The sequence below is a fragment of the Chaetodon auriga genome, chromosome 6 (genome assembly GCF_051107435.1).
Source record: "Chaetodon auriga isolate fChaAug3 chromosome 6, fChaAug3.hap1, whole genome shotgun sequence".
NCBI classification, from domain to species: Eukaryota; Metazoa; Chordata; class Actinopteri; order Chaetodontiformes; family Chaetodontidae; genus Chaetodon; species Chaetodon auriga.
Genome location: NC_135079.1, coordinates 22,294,402 through 22,315,503, shown reverse-complemented (window position 1 = coordinate 22,315,503; position 21,102 = coordinate 22,294,402). Strand labels below are relative to the sequence as shown.

At 42.3% G+C, this 21,102-nt stretch overlaps 1 protein-coding gene across 3 annotated transcripts in view; it reads left to right on the top strand.

Moving 5' to 3' along the window:
• The first annotated feature begins 4,498 nt into the window (after positions 1 to 4,498).
• gnao1a (guanine nucleotide binding protein (G protein), alpha activating activity polypeptide O, a) overlaps positions 4,499 to 21,102 on the top strand; it is a 96,277-nt gene continuing 79,673 nt past the window's right edge. For all 3 annotated transcript variants that reach the window (XM_076734142.1, XM_076734144.1, XM_076734143.1), the window contains exons 1-2: positions 4,499 to 5,343; positions 6,215 to 6,257. In XM_076734142.1, coding sequence (XP_076590257.1) covers positions 5,226 to 5,343; positions 6,215 to 6,257 — 161 coding nt within the window. In that variant the 5' untranslated portion in view covers positions 4,499 to 5,225. The remainder of the gene's footprint in view (positions 5,344 to 6,214; positions 6,258 to 21,102) is intronic.

Below are 21,102 nucleotides of genomic sequence, written 5' to 3'. Positions count from 1 at the left end.
GTTTAGACTGCTCACCCTGTGAAGGCATCTGAGACACCAATGTGTGAAGTTAGTCCAAAATAAAGCATGTCACCTTTGGACTGCTATGAATTTTAGTAGAAATACTTGAGGATGAATCCTAATGACTCTGGTGGTTCTCTGACTTCTCATCTAACACCACCAGCTGTCAAAGTTTTCACTATCTCAGTGTCTACTGGATGGAACAGTACAAAGTTTTGTACCTTTGTGGTCCCCAGATGATCACTCCTAAAGACTTTGTGGATCCCCTGACTTTTCCTCCAGTGCCACCATGATGTTGACATTCGCAGTTTAGAGTGAAAGGTCCCTTGTGAATACCACTGTGTGATTGACATTTTTTGTTTTTTTGGATGCATTGCTGTGACATTTAGTGCAAATAATCAGGGTCCTCAGAGGATCGATCAGGATTACTCTGATCCCCAGACTTTTCATCTGGCACTATTTCATTTCATCCAATACTTCGATTTATGACCAAATATGGCAGAGAAACTAATAACATTCCCATCTGCCTGTCTTAGTTTTTATTTCATGCTAATTAGCAAATGTTAGCATGCTAATAATTTAAAATAAGATGGTGAACATTATACCTGCTAAACATCAACATTCAAGCGTTGTCATTGTGATGATCAGGGTTATTTGCAGTCCAGGTGGATGAGCCTTGCAGAGCATTTGGTGGGAACAACACAAATGCAGACTAACAATGTTCAGAGTGATATGTCTCTGTCAGAGTACGCTGGACGGTCAGCTGTGAAGTTAAGGCAGCTGGAGACAGTGTCAAGCAACAGGTTATTTTGAACTGCTCTACATTATGCAGAAAATAACACCCATACCATTGCAGTTTACATGTTGCAATGAACTTTATAAATACTTAATGTTCTTTTCCTCCAATGTGCCAGACTTGATGCAAATGTCACAGGTTTTACAATGAAATTTTCAAAGCATGTACGCATATTTTTTTTCCCTGAAGTTCTATCTTTGTTGCGTCATAATGCTGATTTAAAACACGAAAGGATGTGGCTACTGTATCAGCCAATGCATGATGCTTGACTTCCTGCACCAGTCTCTTATTCACTTTGTCTCACTGTTGTTTAATGCTGGGAAAGGCAATGTACACTCATCTTGTGTGAGTGCATCTGCACAAGACAGCTGCCTATGGTTTCACATGTCAGGCAGATAAGAGGCCTGGCATTGCACCTGCAGTCAATGTGTGGACCAGACAACCAAAACAATGAACTTAAAGCAGCTAAAGGCTGCACAGACCTGTAGAATGGGGAGCTTAACATTTTTGTTGCAAAATGTAATAAAAAAAAAAGTGTAAATCTCGTCAAGAACACAACATGAACCAAAATATTTCAACAACATCAAAAACTGAGGCCAAACTGGTGTGGCTGCCATGTTTTGATATTTGTAATATTGCCTGCCGTAAAAACATGGCAGTCTTTTATATGAGAGAACGCAACCCAATCGCCAGAATAAGTGCTGGCCAGCTTAGTCTTCACAAACATGGCTGGAAGACGTCCTGACATCTTATTAAAAACCCCTGGTTTTGCTGCCAGAATCATGGCTCCAACAGAAGCCTCCTTGGAAAACTCAGCTTGTATACATGTAGCAGTAATCTGAACTACATCACCTTGATACTTATGGTAGAAATGTTGATATGATACATATGAAGCGTACAAATCAAATGTATCCATGGTTTGCTGAAACATACCAATACAGTTTTTAAGTGACTGGAGAATTTAATTCAAATAACTTGAGAATCATGTTTGAAAAAAACAATTTAAATATATTTGCGAACATGAAAGAGATGTGACTTCCTCTTTGGAGGGACCTCTGTACATTTATTGAATATTATGAATATTAAAACATTTTGTTTTGGCTAAAAATGAGCCACCCCACTGACTGAAAAGGCATAGAGTGAAATGAATTAATTCCCCTTACTTCAAAAGATTAACTGATCACGCAGCGTCTTGGCTTTACCTTGTTTTCTGAAGTTCAAATTTTATGTAAATAATTCCAAGATCTAAATGGATCAAAACCGTGTCTGCCTATAACAGAGGCAGCAGAACACTTCACATGGGAAACAAGCACTTTGGCTGGCAGATTTTATCTTTGGTGACATCACAGATGGTAAAATGTTGATGGTGCTGATGGATAAGCAACCTCCAGGTTTCACTGCAAATGTCAGTTGGGTGCCAGATATTTCCAACAACCAATAGCTATTAGTTTAAGCACTGAGAGAATGGTTCCCTTAAACTCGTGAAATCTAATGCATTTCTCTAATCATTTCTCACCTGTTATTATCTGAGGCTTTGCATATTAAGTCATTAGGCAAAGAGCAATCAGCATACATTGGATTTGATTATCAGTTGAAAACACCTTTACAAAGTGGGAAAACACACTCAAAAGCAAATCATTGTTTATTCATTTCCTACTAAAGTTTGAAATTTCACAACAGAAGGTGGTCATAATCAAGGTGCCAGTTGGTGGGTGGGAGACGCATTTCATACATATTCAAAGATCATTTCAATTCGTGAATTCGATTTACATTCAAATGCAGTTTCAAATGTACTGCGCTCGGAGCTTTTGGAGTGGCACTGAGTAATTACATGTTACTGATGCTGTATGATTCACAGAAACCAAACAACTGTGGAAAAGGAAAAAGGAGTCATGCACTCCACTGCCTGACATGTTTTATCTGAGTGAGGAAATACCACAAACGAAAACAAACTTGATGAGTGTCTCACTGGTTATGTAATGGAAATGGAAGCTTTTGCAGTTGAGATTTTGATAAAGACTTGCAGAGTTGGTTAAAGATTAGTAGCATCATTATTGGATGACATTAGTTAAATTACTCCATGTAATTTGTAAATCCAGATTTGATTGGATTAAATTTACATTTTTTGTAACCTAATTTAACCACTCTACAACATAGTTGAGACAAAATCAATAAACCAATTATAGTGTGCACTGTCTGTAATGAATATTATTCTATTATATATATGCACGTCAATTTGTTGATGTTGTTGGTGTTCATGATGATGATGATGATGATGATGATGATGGACACCTTATTAATGTGCAAATCATGATGTTATTGGGACAATTTGGCTCCCTTTGAACATATAAAATAGAGTGATTATGTGGAGAAAACAACTCAATCAATGGACGTTATGGAACAGCTGCCTCCCACAACTGTCTAATTAGCATTGCCTCAAACTAAACAACATATTATTGGTCCAATTTCAGGCTAATTCAAGTCCTTTTGAGAAGAAAATGAAGATAATATCAGTTTTGTCTGACTGGAGGTGTATAACAGCTATTGACAACCTGGCCAACGGAACTCAATTAAGCCTACATAAAAGCTAAGCTTAATATTGAGAATATTAATATACTATTATATAAGATAGAATCTCCACTGATACAAGCTTTAGAAGTTTACAAGTACAATAATATAAATGAATCAACAAAAAAGAGTGAAAGTCAATAAATACAAAAGATCAGCCATCATTAAGCCTATTGTGTGACAATCCATTTTATTCTTAATTATAACATAGCTAGAAGATTAATGACAAAATAATGAAAAAAGAAGTATGGTGTGAGGCGGTGCTTTCAGTTTAATGGTAATACACTATGCTAATGCTTTTATGTTGATGTTTAGCAGGTGTAAAGTTTGTCATGTTCTCCATCTTAGTTTAGCATGCTAACATTTGCTAATTACCCCTCCACACAAAGTAGAGCTGCTGATGATGGGAGAGTCAGTAGTCAACCTCATGGTGGTAAACAAGGAGAACTCGGGCACTCATAAAAGTCATTAGGCTTCATCTTTTTGTGATGAGTGTCTAACAAATTTCATGACAATCCATCCAGTAGTTGTTGAGATATGTCTGACTGGATCAAAGTGGAAGAACTACCACCTGACACTGGCACCACTAGAACCGTAGGCCCCTAACATGACTATAAGGTGTGAAAAATAAAGACAACCAAAGCATTTTCAGCATAACCCAGGACCGGCTGTTATCATGTGACCGAAATATCATACTTAGGTCACATGACAACAAGCGAACGCCTCCATATCTCCATGGCAACTTAGCAAACCCCACCTGCCCATGAAAGTCACCTGATGTGACTGACAAGTTTCCAGGAAGCGGACCTTTATTACAGGTAAGTGACATCTTCAAAGGTGTACGGTGTGTCCGCCTCAGCCCTGATTGGCTGAGTGATGTACACACCCGCGGCCGCATCACATTTAATTTAGATCGAAATATTCATGCGCTGACAGAAAAATCACGCACGCGCTTGATTGATATGTTTGCTAATGGTAGCTGAAAGCTAACAAATTCACTTTTGGGGGCTCTTAACCTGGTTATCAATAATATGAAATATTTTTTGAACACTCGCAGTTTTATTGTAACGGCGTTTTATATTTTTCTGTATAACATTAAGGCTAATATTGGACTATAAAAGCCCGTGAAGGTACTATGATAACAGTGCACCACCAGGCTGCGCCACTGGCAGTATGGACCCTCTCTCGACAGCTTTTTTTCACTGTTCTGACGTCACCAACCTGCAATTGAACGAATGAACTAAGGAGCGACCGAGTCCCTACCGGAGCTACCGGGAGGCAGTAGCGTTACAGAGCGAGTCCCCGCCGCCCGGAGGAGCCAAAAGGAGGAACGTCCACTGTGAGCCGCCGTGAGAAAGCCGTGCTGGAATCAAACGATGCGAGCGCTGCTCACCGCCGCCCAGTAACACACAGCCCACGACCAACGACTGGAGAAGAGAACCGTTACCGTGATTTACCGACAGTCAAACAGAAGAGAGACGGAGGACGGACGGACCGACAGACCACCGCCGAGACCACGCTTGAGAAACAACCAACTGCGGAGGCTACATCGTGTTGTTTTTGCGCCGTGGTTCAAACCGAGTGGATCCTTGATTTAAATGCTTTAACGGGACCGTGTCCCCGGCTTGAGAGCGAGAGAGGGAGCTGCCCAGAGAGCGACAGAAAGACACAGAGGGATCTTAGAGGGACCGAAGGCACAGCGCAGAAAGGGAGGAAATTAACCAAGAAAGGAAAAAAAACACCCACAGGATTTGCAACCAGCGTTGTTTCCGCGCACAAGTTTCATTGAATCCAGCGTTTCCTTGCCTTTTCTGCCGTGGATCCCGGTATCGGTAACGCTCTCAAGCTGTGTTCTCTAACCATGGGATGTACTCTGAGCGCAGAGGAGAGGGCGGCTCTGGACCGGAGCAAAGCCATCGAGAAAAACCTGAAGGAGGACGGTCTCACCGCGGCCAAAGATGTCAAACTGCTGCTGCTCGGTAAGAGAATTCCCCTCCGTGGGCTACCGCAGGGCCTGTGGAGCCTCGGCAGAGACACGAAACGCTTGGGGGGGTGTAAGGTGTGGTGATGTGGTGGTGGGGGGGTGGGTTGGGTGTATGGCAAGAGATGATCATCAATTAAGATAGTGGTGGAAATAAATGAAAAAAAAAAATCATCATGACGTGTAGCACAAGCGAAAATCATACGGTGTGAAGAACATACAACATATGAGCACAGAAGCGTTGATTTGCTTGATCTTAAATACACCCTCCCTCTTATTACATCACTTTAAAGCCACCTGCTACAATACGACCTTATCCATTAAAAATGTTCCCGGTGGGTAATGTTTTCATTCAGAAGCAGTCAGGGTGGAGGTAAAAGGTGGGAACTAGATCAGAGATGATAACTGCAGATGGGTGTAAGAAAAAAAAAAATGGCAGTCTGCAGCAACGGAGGGCCAAGCACAGGCAGCGATGGCTCATTGGCTCAGGGTGGGAGGTTTCTTCATTGATTCTTTGTGGGAAAGAAAGTAGCCTGTAAGTGTTTAATCTGTTCGTTAACAGATGAGGTGTGGAAGTAATAGATGGAGGGAATTTTTAAAAAAAAAAGGAACGTTGAGGGAGAAAGGGTGCAGCCACTTTCTCCATCTTTTTATCTCCACCCCGCTGCTGCTGCTCTTATTCACTTAGGTTTTTAAGTCTGACTTTCCCTTTCTTTCTCTCTCTTTCTCCAACCCCCCTCATCGCTCTCTCTCTCTCTCTCTCTCTCTCTCCATCTTGCTACCACACATCCATACACACACACACACACACACACACACACATACACACACCCTGTTTACATTGTCTTCTCCTGTGTCTTATCCCTCAGGGGCTGGAGAGTCAGGGAAAAGCACCATCGTCAAACAGATGAAGTAAGTCTGCAATAAGCATGGTCTAATAACCCTATAGTGCGTATGTGTGTCCCTCTCTCACTCTTTCTCTCTGTCTCTCATGCACGTAATGTACACGACAGCCTGATGTCAGAGCGAGTGCAGCTGTAGCTTGATAGCGCCTTGATTTTGTGTCACGTTTTGTCGTGGATAAGCCCGACTGGTCACCCTGTAGTAGCCCTGACCTCAGCCCAAACTGGCCTTGTCAAACATCTGTCCGAGCGTCACTGTGTCAACGTTTGTCCTTGTTTCAGCTTCTCAAATGTGAGGTTTTTCTCTGTTTGACATCACTGGGTATCTTAAGATGTCACCTCAGCTTTAGTGAATTTTAACTGGCATTTATCTAACATTTATTGAGAAACTGAGAAAATAATTGATGATGAAAGTAATCGTTAGCTGCACCCCGAAGTATGATAGCTCTTCTTTTTGCGATGGCACCATCAGTTGTCACGGCAGCCTGTAATTCCTTCATCTGAATACCATTTGTCCTGTTGGCTGTGTGTGTGAAGGCCTACTTACCAACCAGTCCTATGTAGCTCTGCTAAAATACCACCACGCTTTACTCCTGTAGGGACTTGGTGTGTACCTGCGGTACTTAACAGTGAGTTTAGTGACTTAATTAAAGCTGTCTGGTTTTTTTTTTTCTCCTATGGTATCATCAATACTCCTATAGGGACTTATCTATGGTGCTTAGTGCACAGTTTCTTGCAAACGTATGATATTTTAATAGTTTTGTATTTACTGTATCACTGCAATAATCCTATAATATTTCCACATCCTATAATATCCCCCCCCCCCGGCCTCTGCCATTTTATCTGTAATCCTGTTGTGACATATGGTTTTTCGTCAATCTCCTCTGCTGCGTCATTTTACAAACAGCCGAGTGCGTTTTAGCCGATAATAGGCTTTGGTTGTGGTCGTATGCTGACATATCACATAAGGGCATGATTCAGTGGATCCAGATGAGCCTGTTTCTCAGCTGTTAATGGTCATTCCAGCTGCCAGGACATTCTGTACACTGACTGACCAATGCTCCCAGTGGGTTCATTGAATATATATATACATATATATATATATATGGAGTAGGCCATAACCTTTGGAGCAACTGAATACATTGAAGGCATCGACCTGTTGTAAATCACACATTTATGTGACTTGGAGTGAATGTTAATAGGTGACTGTGTTAGTCCTTGCTGATTATGTCAGTGTTACAGATATTATTGTCGGTCTCTTTACACGTGTTGTTACTTGCCAAAGACACACATCCTGGGTATATAAGATTACTAGAACAATGAATTTTACAGTATTTCTTGACAGAAATAGAGCCAGTGTCCTTCATCATCCCAGCCATGGCACCTCTGTGTTTCTATTGTCTGATTCCTGGCTACAAGCTCTTCTTGCTTATGCATATGCATGAGTTGATGGAGCTGCATCTGGCAGACACCGTCATCTATCAATTGTTCCAAGGTTTTATTTAGTACACTCTCTATGCTTCTCAGGGGACTCCTTATCTCTGGATAAAGAGCAATGTGATACAGTGGACCCCAGCAAAATCTCCTCTTGATAAGGTGTATTGACCATGAGTGATTTCTTGTGCCCATGAAGCTTTACACCAGCCAGACATAGAGCCATGCACTGTAAGAGCAGGGGGGCCACCTTTCTGCTTGCACAAGTGGAAAAAATGTCTCCCAAACTAAAATCATTGCTTGAGTGGTGCAATCTGAAATCTGAACATACTAGTGTTTGTATGTCTTTACAAAGGGCATCTGATATTATAGAGAGGGAAGTTGCTTTTCAAGTGGTGGACAGCGCCCTGCCAGGGAAGCCTTTACGTTCCTGTTCAGAGACGCTCTGCTATTTCCGCAACCGCATCAGAGAAGTGGAAAGCCATTACTGCGTTTTCTTTCACAGTGCTTTGAACATCTGGGGCGTGCTCAAGTGACCAATTGTGTGTGTGTTTGTGTGTGTGCATATGTGTGGGCTTTCTTCAGAGTAAGAGAGAGACAGAGATGAGTGGATTAGATTTAGATTTAGATTTTATGTTGTGTATATGGAGTCGTGCCGCAGCTGCGCGTGCGATCTCAGGGAGTCTATTACCACTCTGTACAGAACAGTGGAAAAATACTGCAACCGTGGCTACCTTAAACGCTGATAATGTTGAGTCTGTTCTGTCGGTTCTTTTAGGAAGTGACTTGTGAAATGTGCTGCGGCTAAAATCATTTACCAGACAGTACATGCTGTGTCTTCCCAAACTTCCCTCGGAAACACTTATTATTGGTTTCTGAGATGATGAAATTACTGAGTAGCAAGAAGTCATGAGAAAGCGCTGATAATATCTCTGCGGGGAGCACAGGTGCACTGTGGTGTGTGTGTGTGTGTGTGTGTGTGTGTGTGTGTGTGTGTGTGTGTGTGTGTGTGTGTGTCTGAGAGAGTGAGAGGGAGACATAGGGCTGAGAGTGGATTAAAGTTGTGTATGGATGAGTGAGCATCGAGGTGTGAAGCCATAGCACTGTCTAATGTAGAACTCCAAGACAGGGAAGGGGAAGGGATGATGAAGCAAAGAATAAAATGCATGACTGTGTAGAAAAAGGGAATCTGAAGGAAACATGATTTGCTAGAGCATGTGAACATGTCAATGGATTGTGTGTGATAGTGTATACATATGTGCATGATACCCATCAATGAATGGAATATTTGGGCCAGCAACCCAAGAGACTTGGTCATGAGTGAACACATCCCTATCTCGTGCATAGAGCCATGTGTGTGTTTGTGTGTGGCACCATCTGTTTATGGAGAGTGTGTGTGTGTGTGTGTGTGTGTGTGTGTGTGTGTGTGTGTGTGTGTGTGTGTGTGCTTAGACGTGTTCAAAGGTTCTCTTGCTGCCCAGCTGGCAAACTGACCTCTCCAGCAGTGCTCACTATGTGCGTGTGAGAAAAATAATTTTATGTTGCAATATTTTCATATAATTGAGCAGAATCAAGGGAGCCACTGCCTGGCACAGCAGCTGAAAAAGAGGGGAGGAAAGATGAGAGGCTCTACCCAGTTGTGGGTTAATGTGCGTCGCTGCTCCCCTTTGTACTTTTCTAATTATGTGAGAGTTGCTCCCTCTCTGCCCTTAAAGGCTTCAAGTGGTAGATCTGTGAGGGCAAACTCCAGAGATGGGTGTAATTCTGCCTGGGAAGAAATGAGTGACTGCTGGTGAACGTGCCCAGAAGACGCAAATATTGATTGGTTTATAATTGTCACATCTTTTTCATTTCCTTTTTAAAATGTGTTAAAGGTTCATTCTATGTTTGACTTTCAGAAAACGCTTGTTATTAATGACACCAGTGACTGATAAGTAAACTGCAGTCAGCATATCATCCTGTGGGCACCAGCTAAACAGTGACATGGCATAAATGAGACTGAGCGCTGAAATGAACACTGAATGCTGGCAATTGAATTACAGTCATATTTAGAGTTGCCATATTTTATTTGGACCATTGGCTCCATGATGCAAACTAGCTTGCCGTTGGCGAATCACTTCATCTGCCTGTGCCATGATGCACGCCACAGCCAGCCGGCCAACCCCAGCTTAGCTTAGGTTGCAGTCAGCTAGTGGGTCGCCCTGCCGTGCATCAGTCTTGGCTAGCCGAAAAGCAGTTAGCGTTCGTTGTGCACTTTGCTTTTTACTGTTACATCATTTATTGCAGACTAAAATCACCAGTGTTTGTGTTAATGCGTGTCAGTATCATGGCTCACGCTAGCTGGGGAAGGAGTTTGGCAAGCTAGCCAACTAACATATCCTCAGATATTACTTTGCCAGTGATAAAGGCAAGCCAGCCAATTTACCAGCCAGGCCCAGTAGTCTGGATGAATGATCATGTTTTAAATTCTGTTACAGTCTGTTCAAACAGTGGCAGTACCAAGTGACTGCTACGTGATAATTGCTTTGCATTCTTACATATTGCGTGTTTGAATATAGTGTGTGCTACTGATTAAGTGAACTGTAAGTATTGCTAACATAGCCTAACGTAGCTAGGTTTCGTGGTGAGCTGCTTTTAGCATTGTAGTTCTCAGCCGAGAGCATAGCTGAAAATGAGATAGACTTTGTTGCTATTTTCAGCGAGACAGTTAAACAAAGCAAAACATTTCTTAAATGACCTTAATTTAGGGAAAGAGTAGAGTAGAGAGGACAAAATATGCTGTTTCAGTGGGTCAGAGAAAAAATGTGCCGTTTTCCCCTCAATTTAGGTCACTCCAGGTGATAAGCCCAGAGTCTTCCTCTAAACCATGTTAATGGTTAAATAATGATAAAACTCACTGAGATTTATGGTTTGAACTGATATTTTGAATGAAAATATGGTGTTGTGTTGATATTAGTTTAGGGGTTGTCATTGTGAAAAGCACATGATGAATTGCAATTACAGTGACTGTGGAGGGAGTGCTCCATGATGACCCTGATGATGTCATCAGAGTTGACTCGATTTGGGTTTGGGCAGTTCAAATATGTAATAAGAAGCGTGATATACAACCTGACAGTGTGTTTTAAAGACGTGCAGTTTATCAAACAAGGAAAGAATAATGACAGATGCTATTGAGGTGCATTACTGTAAAATTTGTGGGTTTTTGGAGCTTTATCCTTATTCAGGACTAAAAGTCACGATTTCTTGGCCTCTGCTGCAATTTTTTTCTTCTTTATGTGTTTCTGTTTAATCCCCCAATGTAATGGAGTTGGATTAGCCCTTTAAACCACTTGATAATCCTAATTTGAATCAGCCGTGTTTGTGTTGAATATGCTGAGAAACCTCATAGGCAGCCCTACACAGTGAGTGTTTCTGACTTCTCCAGTCATATCATGACATCTTTTTTGACTTGATTAAATGTCCATGTCATATCTCTTTCAATCATTAACTGCCTACTAGCCCCATAAAACTGTACAAGCTCTGATCATAAGACGTGACCGTATAAATGCAGTTTACAGGCCCTGAACAGCAGCAATAGAGATGGCCTACATTGCTCACACAACAGTGTTTATTTGTAGTTCATTAACAGGCTTACTAATGTAAACCCAAGCAGGTGAGGGCCAGTGACATATCACGATTTCATTATCCCTGTTTATAGGTGCTTATTTTCTTTTTCATTTGTGAGTTGTAGCTCATAAAGCAAGGCTGAAACAGTTTGCCAAAAGTAGCTGCTTTGTATGTGCAGTCATTTTGGAAACTTATAGTTTGTCGGTTTATTGCATTAGACAGAAAGGTGCTTCTATTTGTCAGCCTCCAATCTAAAATCAAACGACAGCTGTTTCTAACATTTTGTTTCTTGATAACTTTTCTATCCAGCCGTCCTTGCTGGTGAATGAACCAACCTGGTTTAGATATTTTTGTTAAATTATTTCGCTGAGTTTGGTATTACTGAAAATGCCTGCCCTATTGTTTTTTAAGTCGTTAGGACTTGAGCCAAGAAACATGAACCCCGTTCAGCCAGGCAGTCGCTGTGTGTAGATTATGCACTTCTCACTCTGTCTTTCTCCTTTTCTTCAGCTCGGACTTTCTCTGTTACAATGTATGTGTGTGTTTGTGCCACGCTGACATGATCGGAGGCGACTGGCTGAAGGGAGAACAAACGCTGTCCGTCCCTCACGGCTGCACTGCTTCCCACAGGCTGTTCCCACCGTGTGAGTGTGTGTGTGTGGTTTCTCTAGAACAGGAGATAATTAGGTTTAAGCCTCAGAAGAGGAGAATAAAAGGGGGAAGGGGAGGAAGATTGAGGAAAAAAAGGTGGTGTTTTGTGCAGAAAGGCAGAGGGGGGAGGTTGAGAATGGGGGTTACAAATGGAGGGACACAGAAAGGGAGTTTTAATGAAGCAAAATAAATGCCCAGTGCATAGAAAGAAAGAAAGAAAGAAAGGAGGAAGGAAAGGAAGAGAGGAACAGTTCGCAAGTGGGCATAGAAAGGACTGAACTTGATAAAGTGGTGGAGTTACGGATGAAGAAAGAAGTGATGAAGAGAGGAGCGAGACAACTATGGGACAAGAGAGACAGAGTTACAGGGAGACCCAGCAGAAGCGCAACCAGGGAGGAAAATTCAATTGATGTGGGAGTGTGAAAAGAAACAGGAGAGGAGAGAAGAGGGTAAAGGGAGGATGAGTGTGAATGAGGTTGGGGAGGTATGAAGAGGAAAGTGAAGCCATTTTAGCAAGAGGAGAGAGAGACTGGCAAGCGAAAGAACATATTCTCACTTATTAAGCAAGCTAGAGGAAGTGAGAAAGGGAGACGAGGACAGCGTTGTCAAGGACAGAGTGCAAAGGGTGCTCCTCCTCTGGACTCTGCTCTCCTCGATAATTATTAGCCTCCTTTTACTGGAATGGTTAGACTCAAGGAGAGGAAAGAGAGAGAGAGCAAAGAAAGAAAGAGAGGGAGGGAGGGGGCGGGGGGGGGCTTGTGTTGGCACCAACTCAGCCAGTAACTGGTCATCTAAAACCGTCCGTCAGCCAGATAGTCATCCTTCATTGGTTAAATATAGCCGTGGGCGTGCTCATCACCAGAATGATTTGATTGGCCGCGTCAGTGAGCTGTGAAATAACAGCGAGGCAGCATCTTATGATAGCTGTGTTTGCGTGTGCACATGTGCTGGCTGGCACGTCCAAGCAGTCTTTGATGGCAGTGTGTGTATTTAGCATTTGAATCCTATTTGCATGTTGTAAATAGGCAGACAAACAGAACGTTATCAAAGCACGCACACTTCCGCACACACTGTGCCAAAGGAAGAAACGTCCACTGCTTCTGCTTTTCTTCTCATTTTGTCAACTCTGTCGAGCCGACCTCGCTCATGCCAGTCTGTCTGCATGACACACACTTCCACACTGTGTTTTTCACTCGCTGTACCTTTGAGTGCTTACACACTACTTTGGACAGTCAACGCATGTTTCTGGAGACTTTTAGACAGCTTCTCTAAAATGTTGCCGCTAAAAGCAGTACTGCTAGCATCTAAATGTGTGTAAATGTTCGAGGTGTGAAAGTCGTCAGTGCCATTTAAAGACAGTGACACCAGCACAACATTTAGAGATGTCGTAGGTGTGTGTGTGGGGCAGCTGCTTTCGACCAAAACTTACCATGAAGACATTTTTAAAAGTTTTGTTTAAATTTTGTTCAGGCTTTTTCATCCTAAACTCTCCTGAGTTTTGAGCTGTGAGGGCTGTGTGTTCATGTAGCCATCGCATTTTCACTTTATGGGACTGACATGGCTCAAGACAACCACTGTAGTCAACTCTAATCCGCTTGATTGTACTGTTTACACAGTTTACGCATGACACAAACATTTCTGAAAAACATTTCATCTGTCAGCCATAGATTTCCCTCCAAAATAACATGCGTAACACTGAGGCATGAGTTAAAAGTTGCTGCTTCGACCAGGTGTCCAACGCAGGAGAACAGGGTCCATTTGATGACGATCAGCTGATCCTCGTGACATTTAAATTGGTAGTCTGTATCAGTCCTAGAAAACCTCCCCCTCCCCCCTCCCCTCTCTGAAAGCATTGAGAGCTCTGGAGAGCGTCTTGTAGTCACAGCTCTGCAGATCTACAGTTTCCTAAATTTCTCAGGTGTTTCAGTCCACCAGTGAATAATCAGACAGTATGTGTCCTGTCAGAAGTCATTAGCAGCCGAGTTACCGGTGGTAACACATCAGTTGCTTTGAATATGGAGCTCGTTTATCTGTCTCTCTCTGCCCTTGTTATCGTCTCCTGTGGCCTTTTTATTATATTAAAGGGTGTTTCTTCTCTAAGCCGCGTCTTTCTTTCTGTCTTTCTGTCTGCACAGTTGTATGAGACCAGCTCAGTATGCCTGTATGTGTGGTCTCTGCGCTAATCAGGGCTTCTTATAAAAAACAAAGGTCTTTTGTTGGAGGAAATTTGTGTTGTGCGTGCGTGTGCGCATGCTTGCGCACTCATGCACAATTGAGTGTGTTTTTTCTGTGTGGTTGTGTGAGTGCGTGTTTTTTTTTGTGTTAGACCTATTTGGAAGATTTCATGTCAGTTCAGCGCACTGCGAGACAAAGGAGTCTTGTTACAGTGACCGCTCTCAGCTGATATGTCAGCTGATGGTGACTGTGGCTGGGTTTGTAGCTCAAAGAGTATATGTTTGAAAGCGCGTTAGTGTTTCTGTGCCTGTGCCACACACAGAAAGACCAGGAAATAGAGACTGAAGAGATCCAGCAGCTCTAGAATATAAACTACTTTGCTGATTTTTCCATTGTTTTTCCCTCCATAAACAGTGTGTAACTCCTGGAGACAAAATAATAGAAAGAAACACTTTTTTAGCATAAAACCACAATCCAGCACCACCACAAAGTACAGCCTCAGGACCAGCAGCTAAAGGTGAACAGAGACCGAACATTTGAAGCAACTGCGGCTGTTGCATTGCTTCACGTTGCATCATACAGATGTTTGCACAAAGAAGATGTGTGGATGGAGGTCTTTATCTTGTTTTATCACTGACAAAAAGTAAGTAGAAAGGAAAAGAACAGGCTTGTGTGAGTGTAAATGCATTGGACAAATTATACATTTGACCTGATGATGCACTAGATCAGTCCACTGAGAAGATGTTGAGGTATTTCTCCGGTTAAGAATTGGATTGATTGCACAGACAGGGCTTCATTAGATCAGCTGCTTTGGAAAACACCAGTGGCAGGAACTTGAAGATTGCACAGTAAGCATTAAATAGTCCTGAAATCGATGCGATTTCCAAATATGCCACACAGATCTTTGTGGGCTTAGCAAATGAATGAATGACCTTAATTTACATTACGCTCTTTACAGCAGAGCCATCTCTAAGATGTATTAAACACACACTGTTGTCAAAGTAACAGGATTATGTCAAATGAGGAAACTGTAGGCTAGGCCCAGCCTCACGCTGTAATTTTACACTTTAAAATGTCCTAGAAGGCTTTTGGATTTTTTGCCAATTATGCAAACTAATGTCAGAAACATAAAATATGATATTCCTTTCCTGCAGTAATATATATGATCAAATCTATATGTTTTTCCACGTCATACATTTTATCTTAATTACAAAAGTTTGGATTATTCAGAAATGGAATTGTAGACTTCAAGGCACAAGAAGTCTAATTCTCATTTACAGTAATTCACCACTTGTTTCCAATGGGGAAGGTGAGTATTATTATATGTTATCTTCATTAAAATGTGCAATAATTAAGATCATTGTATGTAATGGAATAGTGGCATTAGAGTGTGCCAGAGACCACCAAATTTGGGCATTTCCAGCCAACATTGTTCTCTGGGAGAGCATGCTCCCACATCCCCACTGGCTGGGGGCCATGTCTGAGTGGAAGGCCCCGTTCATCCTCTCAGCACCATGCATATCTGTACCAAATGACATGGCAATCCAGCCAATAGCCGTTGAGATGTTTCCGTCTGTGTGGTGGACTGGCTATCCCTGGGGCTACGCTGCTAGCATGGCCAATAAAAAGTTTGAGCCAATCAGGTAAAACATGATTCGTTCAAACTAATTGAATTTGAACAGATGATTACAAATTGAATTACATCTGACCTCATGTTTACATGGTTCAAGTTTCAAATAAAAACCCTTAATACCAAGAAAAATAGGACTGTTTTGCAGTGCAGACAGACCAGAGCCTTGTATCTGGTTGCTGGAATTCAGGAAGGCCCTTTGGTTTGTTTCCACTCGATGACTGGGCTTTCTTTGGTTTGAATCCCTCAAAGTAAGTAATTAATAGTGACACAGGGGAAGACTGGAAAGCTGAATAATTACATTTCAACCTTATATCTGGGACAACTTGATTAAACCTGCGGCCCTACTTCCCGCTGTCTCTCTGCCTGTCTGTCTCAGTCCTTCCAACGATCTATCAGCCTTTAACATGGCACATGTTGACATATACAGGCTGTAATATTGATGTTATCAATTGCTCCCGGATCAACCGCTGCCCATAATGCACTGACAGCTGAGCTGCACAAGAGTCACTGTTGTTTTTACACGACTTTATGCAGGCTGACTTTTCTGTAATGCTCAAAATAAATCTCCTCAACATTGTTTGTACTTGTTTTTATGGGTACTGGGATTTTTGCGTTTCATAAGTGACATGTTTATTCCTTTCCTTTTAAGTCCACTGGCTGCAGAGACGACAAAATACAATAGCCAAGATTGTAATCGGCATCACTACCGGCCAATATGGAACACCAAATGATGGTGGCTCAACAAATGACCTAGATTAAATGGAAAGTTGAAAGAAGCCGTGAGTGAAAATAAAATGTTTACCCTGTTCAGCAGGTTAATAAAAGCTCGTACTTTGCTTTACCTGATCTGAAATAGAGTCCTAACATTCTGACATTGTTGAATTCAGAGGTGTTTTCCCTCAACCTTTACGTCCCTATTTAACTGGGATCTTTTACAAATGAGCAGTTAAAGATGCCAAGATCCAACCTGAAATGTACACACCTGACTGCTGAAGCATCGTGGTGTGATTGAATGAGCCAGTAAGCTAACATTACAGGTACAAAACGGTTCCAAGAAGCTGACCTCATATGGCCTCAAATCTCAGCAGCTTCATCGTCATGGCCACCCAAAACACTATCACACCTACACCTGCTAGCACAGGTTCACATTTTATTCACTCATGTTTACCAAATAGTCATTTGTAGTGGGAGCATCTGCAGAGGGGACGAGCGTTTAACAAGCTTGGCCCTGTGCTTTCGAAAGTGTATGTGCATCGAAGTATTGATGGAAAAATAGACAAATAATAAGGCTTCAGTGCAACATGTTGGGTGGGACTCTGTGTGCAGCTGTTGTTACCTAACTGTTAATTAGGCAACGGTTATGACACTGCACTCTGCAACTGTCACACTAAGCTTTGCCTGGTGAGCACCTGTGTGTGTGTGTGTGTGTGTGTGTGTGCACACACACGTGTCCGTGTGTGTGTGCGTGTGTGTGTGTGTGTGCGTGCGCTCGTGTGCATTCGTGTTTCCCTGTAGAAATCAGTCACTGGGGAGGGAGAAAGGGTGCATCGACGCTGTGTTTTTTAATTAATAGTTAATTGCAAATGGAAAAGGAACAGAAGCAGAAGGAGAGGAGTGAAAAAGAAGAAGAAATAATTAGGAATGAGGAGTGAGAAGGGGAGGAAGAAAAGATGGCAGTGAGTGGGAGAGACTGACAGGGAACAAGTCTGATGTACAAGTAAAAAATAAAGGGGTGGGGGGAGCACAGGAATAATGGATGAAAGAGGAACAGGCAGAGGAGAGAAGCAGATAGACATAACATGTGACAGTGAAACTAATGGCAGACAGATTTAATGAGGTCCTCCCAGATGTAATACTGAACTGTAATTATTCTGCTCTCCTGTCTGCCTGGGCACGCATGTGTGTGCAGCTCTGAACATCCCTGCTGAACTACTGTGAAGCAGACTGTGTCCCTTGGCACAAGAACTGTCCATTAGCACATGATCAAACCTGGGGCCAGGACTCCTCCCCAGCAGGGGATACATTCTTAGACTCATAAACTCAAGGGTGGAAACTCCTAATCTTCCTGTCACAGTGGAAACGTTCGGCTCTCCACATTATACCGGCCGTTAGTAGATAACATGTACTGTAAGTGACATTTGAGAGGGGACACAGTGGCTAAAGACATGAGCTCTTTCTTCCTGCAAGACTTTTGTATTATTATATTTTTGGGTTGTCCGTCTGTCCGTCCCTCTGAGGAACAGCACAGCTCAGGAACAGAAGGGGAGATTGTGACCATATTTCACATTTGCTCAGATACTGAATTAATGACACCTTGTCCGCCTTGAAACTGTGCTGATTGTAAAGATCTTCTGTGCTGCTGGCTTGAAGTTGTGTGTGAAGCATCTACTTTTTCAGATAGTGGCTTCTTTACAGCAGCATTATTTGAAGCATTGTAGTCACCACAAGCTCATTGGTTCTGCTCATATTGAGCTTCAGGTGATTGTCGTTGCTCCATGTGATGAAGCTCTCTATCAGTCCTCTGTGCTCCTCTGCAGAAATAGTCTCTAAGTGAAGTTTCTCACTGGAAATGATTCACTAGAATCATGTCAGTATAGTGATAACTTCCATTTTACCTTTTCTTAAATTCCTCCAAAGTCTTCACTTACATGCATTATATGAGTCTGGACAGACATATGAACTGCAGCTTGAGTGATTGCATACTTGTCAACATTGGGAGTTTGAAATAAGGGAAATTTTCCAGTGGCCCGCCCTGGACCATCCCACCACCCTTACCACTGTCTGCATACCTCCTACATTTAGACAAGGGGACACACAGTTAATCCTGAAATTACCACTAGATTGCCACTTGCTTTAAAATATCAAGGATTGGGGTTAACCAGTTTCTACATTCAGAGACTACAGTTTGTTGGTGAGAATCAGATACCTGGTTTAAAGTGAAATGCTGTGAACATCCCTGAATTATAGAAATGCAAACACAAATATAGATTCAGTATTTATTTCATGTATTATTGAAGGATTTGGTTCTAAAAATGGATGGCAGTCAATGGTGGAGCATGTTTCTGCGTCTCTTGGCCATTTTTATGCTCGGCAGATTTGTTGCTTTTCCTTCAGTGGTATACATTAAGTCTGTATGGCATATTATACAAAAAGCATGACATACAGGTAGACCTCCTCCTACTTGATTAAACACTTGCACAAACTTTTCGCTGTTTTGGCGGGTACACCACTCCATCCCTCTCACAATCATCCAGCTTCTTCTTTTTCCCATTCTTGTCTTGCCATGTGCCGTTTGAGTGAATGACTTATTGTCATTAGACGTTTCAGCTAATGTTCTACGTACTGCCACCTGTTGTACCAGAGGGGAGGGTAGCAAATGCATCCAAAAGGTGGTTATGCCTCCCAGTCAGCCTTTTCTAAATTCTTTTGTTTTGTAAAGTTAAAAATACAGGAGGATCCCAGGAAAAACGGGGAGAGTTGGCATGTCTCAGAGACATACAGCTGTGGGCCTGGGGTTTTTAGTTGGATAGGCAAGTAGTCACAAATGTTGAGGTAAATCTGTGAGTTTGCATTCAATCAATAATCAAATGTAATGGAATAAAATAAGAAGGGTTTATCAGCTGTTAGTGGAGTACTGTCATATATCATCTTCCCTGTCCATGTATTTGGTTTAACTGGACAAAATGATTTGAACTGTTGCTAAATGGCAACAAGTTCCAGTCCACAGCCACATCAGCTGTACTTTGACCAAGTGGCACTTTGAGCTAAATGCTAATATCAGCTGCTAACGTGCTCACAATGACAGTGAACATGCCACTGTTTACCAGCTGTCCTGTTTATGTCATGTTTAGCATGCTGGCATACTTGTGTCGAGTAAACACAAAATCCAACTTACTGAAATGGCTTTTTTTTGCCATTTGACCTCATGATAAGTAGCTCTCGAGGGTAAGCTGAAGAGCATCTTAACATGTTCCAGTTAAACATCAATATTTTACCAAAATTCATGGCAATCCATCCAATAGTTGACATATTTTATCCTGGACCAAAGACGTGGACCCGCCAACCGATGACACTAACATGGTTAAAACATGGGTGTGTTGGGGAAAAAAAATCCCAGATCCAGATCCCAGTGCTTGCATGCTTGGAGGTGTGTGTGAGAGTGTGTGTGCTCAGGATGCTGCTGCTTGACCTCAAGGTGTGAATGCAAGTTAGTGGTGGAGCCAAATGAGTGTGTGCGTGTGTGTCAGTCAGGGTCGGGGCTGTATTAGTGACACCACTGGTTATTTATAGGTTCTATTTTCTGATTATCTCCCTCTTCTTTCATACTGTCTCTCATATCCATTCTTTCTCCTTCGCTCTTTGCACTTGCTCTAACACTCCCCTAAACACACGCACACACACACACACACACACACACACACACACACATACATGCAATACATTGTGTAAGTAAATCTGTCCAGCAGTGTTGACAGGAGTTGGTCAGCGTGCACTTTGTCACGACTCAGAGGACTGTCGACAAAGACCACAAAGTGAGTGGATGCACAGCATAGCGATAAAGAACCAATCACACAGACCTTGTGCATGTCTGTGTGTGCGTGTGTGTGTGTGTGTGTGTGTGTGTGTATGTATGTGGTTGCGTCAGGACAAACAGTGGTAGCAACAATGCACAACAGAGATAAAGACCTAATAGCGCAGTGCAGTTTGTAGGCTTTGTGTTTGTGTGTGTTCACATGAGTAGGTGTGAGGATAAAAGTATGAGTGTGGGGGATAATGGGAGACAGAACGGAGAGAGGCAGGCATTTTGTGTTTGATACTGTGTGTGTGTGTGTGTAAAGTCTTGGTCTTCTGTTTTTGTGTTGTCGCTTGTTTTTATCCATTAGATTAGTTGTGTTCATGGTAGTCAGAGTTACAGACCCTCTGCAGTGCTATTGTAATTTACTGACATTAGTATGTGAACTGCTTGGCTTTAGGTTAGATGAAATGTAAAAGCCACAGCCCCAAGCATGTGTCTGTCTGTCAGCCTGCTGACAAGAGCCACAGAGTCACCGTCACACGAAAGGAGCTACTTCCACATTTTAGAGGAACTGAGAACACTGCACTTCTTTTTTGCTTTTCATATCAATCTTTATTGTAAATTCCACTTTGTTGTACAAATTACATATTGAAGGACTGGCAGTCATAAACTGTAGAAAAACATGGACACGGAAGCTGTGACAGCACACATATGGTCCTGAGGGGTGGGTTTGAAGGTCTGTTTGATTCACACCAAACCCCGCAGGCTGATGGTGTGGTTGTCATTACTTAATTCACTATAAACTGGCCATTCTCAGAGGCTGATGCCAACATTTGCTGA